General features: G+C 54.0%; 1 protein-coding gene across 4 annotated transcripts in view; it reads right to left on the bottom strand.

Moving 5' to 3' along the window:
- Nucleotides 1-6,000, bottom strand: part of ARMC9 (armadillo repeat containing 9) — a 143,820-nt gene that overhangs the window by 9,554 nt on the left and 128,266 nt on the right. For all 4 annotated transcript variants that reach the window (XM_020972160.2, XM_078154653.1, XM_020972158.2 and 1 more), the window contains one exon: nt 804-912. In XM_020972160.2, the coding sequence (XP_020827819.1) occupies nt 804-912 (109 nt within the window). The remainder of the gene's footprint in view (nt 1-803; nt 913-6,000) is intronic.

Below are 6,000 nucleotides of genomic sequence, written 5' to 3'. Positions count from 1 at the left end.
AAGTCACTTCACCCTGTTTGCCTCAGTTTCCTCATCTGTTGAATGAGCTGGAGAAGGAAATGGTAAACCACTCCAGTATCTTTGCCAAAAAAACTCTAAATGGGGCCACAGAGTCTGAAACAACTGAACAACAGCAAACGTGAATTTTTATGGGAATTAAGGGGACACACCACGAACCTTCAACTGGAAGAGAGTGTGGACGTGGCCCTCTCAGGAGATGCCAATCATGTGCTCAGGTGGGCAGTGCCTCACTGGTACCCGGGCCTGGCAGAGTGGTACAAATGCTTTTTTTTCTTAAAGCTCACACGGTGGGAGTGTGGTAGGCGTCCCCCTCTGGCTGCTCAGAAGCCTCCGGCCTCAGGGTGACAGCCCATGGTGTACCCGGCCTAGGAAGGGTCAGTGGGAAGTACACACACACACACATACACATGCACACACGTACATGCACACACCACTCACCCACTCACCCACACACGCACACATACATACACATGCACACACACGTCAGGGAAGCAGCTTCAGCTAGTTCCCCCTGAGGCTGGTGGCCTGGACTCCCCTCCCCTCCCCTGGACTAGCCAAGGGTGTCCCTGCCTGTGGACGCTTCCTTCTACACGCAGCCTCTAAGGCAAGGGACAACAGAGAGACGCGGGGTGGGGTGGCTGCCAGAGGACTTCGGGGAGCACGGATTGAGAACTGGAGGGAAACTCGGCACTCAAGCCCAGTCTTCTCACTTGACAAAGGTGGAAACTGAGGCCCAGAGAGTACTGACCATAAAGGGGGCCTAGAGGGCTGGGAGCTCCTACCTGCTGGGCTGTCTCTCTGCTTGGCCTTGGGCCGACTCCAGGGCCTGGCCGGGCTCATCGGCCGAAAGGACGTGCGGGCCTTCATGCTGGTAGGGGTCCGAGCTGAAGGCTGCAGGGGAAGAGAGGAAACATTTCAGCCCCAAAGCCCAGAGAAGCAGAGTCCCTTAGACCAGGGTGGCCTCGGACCCTCGCCAGCCCGGCGGGGTGCTGCCGCGGAGCCTCTCCCGGCCCCTCCCTCTTCACCCTTCCTGTGGCTTCCACATAGTCTGTGTGACCATGAGCTCCCTGAGGGCAGGGACCATCTTCTGCCTTTCTTGGCAGCCCCAGAGCCTCTTAGCACAGTGCCTGGCACACAGGAGGCCTTAATCAATGCTAACTGACTGACTGATACTTGGACACCCAAACCTAAAGCCCTGGTCACTCTGGGCAGCCACTAGCAATTAACTCATCAATAAACTCTTTGTCAGTATGGATTTTCAATTGCTTATTGGTTGGTTGACAGCAGAATGTCTCTCCTGGCTAAAGCACCCGGTTTTACTCTTCCCCTCTCAGAAAAACAGTCTGAAAACGCCCAGAAACCTCAGGAGGCCCAAGAGGTCGGTCCCATCTGGCCTGTGAAGGACAGAAGGGCCGCAGCCCAAGGTCAGATCCCCCAGGGAAGCTGGGGGAGTGGATTCCAGTCTGCTGGGTGGGCCCACCCACTGAGGGAGGGTCAATTCCTTTCATCAGGACACTCTGGCTCTATCAGGTGCATCCACACTGGGGATCTTCCCAGATGATCTAGCCAGGTGTCTTGACCTTGTGAAGGGAAGATAGGAATCAGTGCTCCCCTGAGGGTCAATCGTCCGCCTGAGGCTGGGTCTTCCTCCAGAAGGTGGGAGCCCAGTGGGACCTCAGGGTTCATCAGTCCAATCTGCTCCACAGCCAGATAAGGAGGGTTGAAGCCCCCCACATAAAGAGACACAGAAGGAGGCCAGCATCCTCAGCGTCCTCTGGTTCAGTCACTTTCTTCCCAGGACTGAAGGACTACCAGAGTTGTCACCCAGTCATGGGAGGGGCATGTGGGACCCAAGCTCGGCCCAGGGCACCTTCCACTCCAGGGCTCCATGTGCAGACGGCGGGCGGGTGGCCACATTCCTGCTCTTTAGAGATACATCATTTCCTGGGGATGCTGATCTGGAGTGATAAGGACCTCAGAAGGAGACACAAAGGAGGAAACAGGCAAGCTGTGCCCAAAGACCCCCGAATACCAGAACTGAGGTCAAAGCCACAGGGGGCTTCATCCCAATAACCTCGGGAGGGGCAGAAGCATTAGCTTGGCTATTTTACAGACGAGAAAACTGAAGAGCAGGGAGTGGAATAGCAGGTACTCAGACCTAGGTCTTTTGACTTTCCCACCATGGGGCTAGGGTCTAGGGTTCTAGGACCCCCGTGGGGGCCTGGGAGCTCAGGTTTTCTTCCAGTGTCACTCTTCTCCGATCCTGGACCCTTCCACGTCCTTCTCAGGAACGCCACCAGGGGAGGCCTTATCTTCCACATCAAAGAGCCAGTTCTGCCTTTTAGCCTTCAAGGACGTGTCCTTTGGGCTAACTGAGCAGCTCACACCCTAGCCTCCAGTCTAGACGTTCTTCCCTAGAATGTGGCCCCTCTGCCCATCCACCGCCTCCCTGGGGACCTCACCTCCTTCCACGTCTTTAGTCATCTCCTCTATGGGCACCTCTATGTGTCTAAATCAATTTCTTAACCTCCATCCAACCTGGGGCAACCCACCTCCTGCGGGAGAGGGGGCTCTACCTGGAAGCTCCCACAGCACCCCCAAATCAACAGGTCCAGTACTTTAGGAATTTATTCCTAGGCTTTTCCCAAACTGGCTCCTTCCTTATAACTTCCTCAGTTCAATGATAATGAAGACCCAAGTTCAAATCCTGCCTGATACTTATTGTGTGACCTGAGGCAGGTCAGTGTGACTCAGTTTCCTCCAGTTTCAGGGCCAGATCTAGCATCAGTACCACGCGTTCACATTCACAAAGTTCCCTTAATTATTCTCTGCCTTGTCCCCCCGCCCCAAATTCTATCAGTTGGGAAGCCCTGCTGCCTTCTTTACTACTTCCCCCACCCCTGGCTTTTGTCCTCTGACCTAAGACAGTGCCCACCTTCAGAGCCAGCCTCAGCTCAGTCCATCTCCTCCTGCCACATCCCTGGCCCTGCTCCCCAGCTCTGGCTCTCATCATGCCTCGCTTGGACTCCTGCCATAACCCACCAATTGGCCTCCTGGCTTTGAATCTCTCTCCTTTCTAACCAGCCTCCACCAACAGGTAGTCCTCAAGCAGAGGGCTAAGGATGCCACTGTCTTACTCAAGAACCTGCAGTCACTTCTGGCTCTTCACAAGGGGGCTCCAAGCCACCTTTCCAGACCTTACATTCGACCTCTCAGCCCAACTGACCTCCCTGCCTTCCCCCACACGATGCTCAATCTCACCCCTCCATGTTTTTCTCACCATGCCTCATCTCTTGGAATCTCTGGGTCCCTTCAAGCGCCATCTTCTACCCAAGTTGCTAAGTCAGACAACATTTATTAAGTACTTAAGTGCCACGAATATTAAAAAAAAAAAAAGGCAAAGACAGTCCTTGCCCCAAGGAACTCAACCATCGAATTGGGGGGAGGGACAGACAGCCTTGTCCAGATAAGATCAATGCAAGGTAAATTGAAGGTGCTATCTGAGGGAAGGTACTACCATTAAGGGGGACCAGGTAAGCCTTCCCGTAAAAGATGGGATTTTAGCTGTGACTTGAAGGAAGCCAGAAGGCAGGGATGAGGAGGGAGGGTGCTCCAGGCAGAGGGAGCAGCCAGAGCAAAGGTGGGCAGTCAAGACACGGTAGGTCTTGTTCAAGGACAACCCGGAGAGCAGTGCTGCTGGATGCCAGAACATATGGCGGAGGGTGAGGTAAAGAAGACTAGGAAGGTGAAGGGGGATCAGATTATGACAGTGACAGGCAGCCACTGGAGTTTACTGAATGTACGTGTAAGTCAGGGACTCCATCAGAACTGTGGAAGCTCCCTCTGCAGCTGAGTGGGGCAGACCCATCCGCAGACTGTCACAATAGTCCAGGCGAGGGGATGAAGGCCTGCACGGGCTCAGGGGAGGGTAAAGGCTACCCCCTTGATTGAGCAAAGACTGAATATGGAGGGAGGAGACAGGGAAGGAGGAGAGAGTGAGGACGTGGGGACACTCAGGGTACGAGCCTGGGTGAATGGGGGTGCCGTGGGCAAGTCTGCAAGAGAGAAGGGCTCAGGGGCTGCACCCTTTACCCCGTAAGCCTTCCTAAGGTGCCCTCCACGAAACCAGGGATGGGAATCAGGCAGCTGGGGAAAAGATCTCTGGAATACATTTCTCAGTTAGGTATGCGAGATGGAGAGACATATGCAGACATACACAAACAGAAATGTACAAAGGACCAAGAGCTGGTCCCCAGCAGGTACGCGTTCAAAGGACACGAACTCTCAACAGAAGAAACGTGCCCGAAAGAACCCTCTGGGCCACGAATCCTGAGAGAAGGCAGATCAAGACAACCCTGCAAGCAGGCGCCGATGACGAAGACGGGAACGAGCCATGCTGGCGAGGCTGTGGAAAGTCAGGCACCCCAGTGTATGATCAGACAAAGAACAACCAAGGGAAAAGCTGACGTTCACATAGCACCTACCAAGTGCCAGGCACATGCTAAGCACCTTACAATCAGCATCTCGTCTGAATCTCACGACAGCCCTGGGAGAGAGGTGCTGTCATTATCTCCATTTTACTGACAGGGAAACTGGGGCAAACAGAGATCACATGACTTGTCCAGGCTCACTCGGCTAGTCACTGAGCTAGGTCACTCAGCGTCTGAGGCTGGATTTGAACTCAGGTCTCCTGACTCCAGGCCCAGTATTCTATCCACTGCTCCTAGCGGTCTCAATGGCCAATGCTGAGGGCTGGGGAAGACAGAAACACCACCAACTCCTGTTAGACTTGAGAGGCGGTCCAGCCATTCTGGAAAGCAATTTGGAATTCTGCAAAGAAAGTAACCACAGGTCCATACCCTGGAGGCATTGTTTATAGCTCTTTGGAGGGGAATTTGGGAGAGCTCAGGCAGTCCCCACCTTTCTCCACCATCCTGGCTCTGCCCCCTCCCTAGAGTCCCAATTTTCTTGCATCTAGCTTTTCTGTACATATTTTTGCGCATGTTTTCTTCCCTACTAGACTGTGCTTTTCTTGAGAACAGGAATTCTCTCTTACTTTTCCTTACGTCCCCAGAGACTCCACTGCTGGGAAGAGACACCAAGGAGGTCACTGACCATGCTGGCCATGGTGGCTGGGGCACAGCTGGTCCCTGGCTTGGCTGCCAGTGCCTGGGGTCACAAGATGCTTCCTCACTCTCCCGGCCTCCCAAACTATCTAAGACCCCTCCCAGCTCTAAATGCTGCAGAGGTGGATTTTCTGACTGAGGTGATGAAAATGGGGCAAGGGCCTGGAAGGAGGGGTGGGAAAGAGAAGAGGAGGCCTTTCAAGGTAGGGGCCAAGGCCCTGGGGAAGCAGGAGGTAGGCAATCATGCCAGGCAGCAGGCTGGCATGGCTGGAACGTGGGGAGGCAAGGGCCACAAAAGTTCCTTTCCCCCAAGGGGAAAGTCTATTTATTCTACACAGTTGGGGTAGAGTGGGGGGAAACATGAGCGGTGATTGTGACTCAGAAGAAGGAAGAACTTTTCAATAATGGGATGGCCTGCCTCAGGAGGCCTTAAGTAGGAACTGGACGGGACACAGGGGATGCCCATTAGGCAAGTGGTTAGATTCCAAGACTTCCAAGGCATCTGAGATAGATTTCTGTCATTCCAAATGGAAAAAAAGAAGTTCCAACTTGAATATGTGAGAATTTCTGAAAAGTCCAGCTCACAGAGAGGCCACTGCATGCCTCGTCACCTGAGAGAGGGCAATGAGGGGCACAAGGAGGACGTAATGAGAGAAGTGGCAGGGAGCGGAGGGTTGGAGGAAGGTCTGGAAGGGGGTGAGATGGGAGGCCTGGGGAGCAGCTCCGCTGTGGGAGCAGATGCAGATGAGCAATGAGAAGGACCCATAATCTGGTCAATAAATGGGGGTGTTGCAAATACTCCTGCAAGGGTCCCAAGCAAGTCACTCGGCCCCTGGGAGTCTGGAACATCAGA

This window comes from Phascolarctos cinereus, unplaced genomic scaffold (genome assembly GCF_003287225.1).
Source record: "Phascolarctos cinereus isolate Bilbo 61053 unplaced genomic scaffold, phaCin_HiC Scaffold_5;HRSCAF=322, whole genome shotgun sequence".
Lineage (NCBI taxonomy): Eukaryota > Metazoa > Chordata > Mammalia > Diprotodontia > Phascolarctidae > Phascolarctos > Phascolarctos cinereus.
The sequence above is the reverse complement of the archived record's forward strand: the minus strand, read 5'-3'. Positions and strand labels throughout refer to the sequence as shown.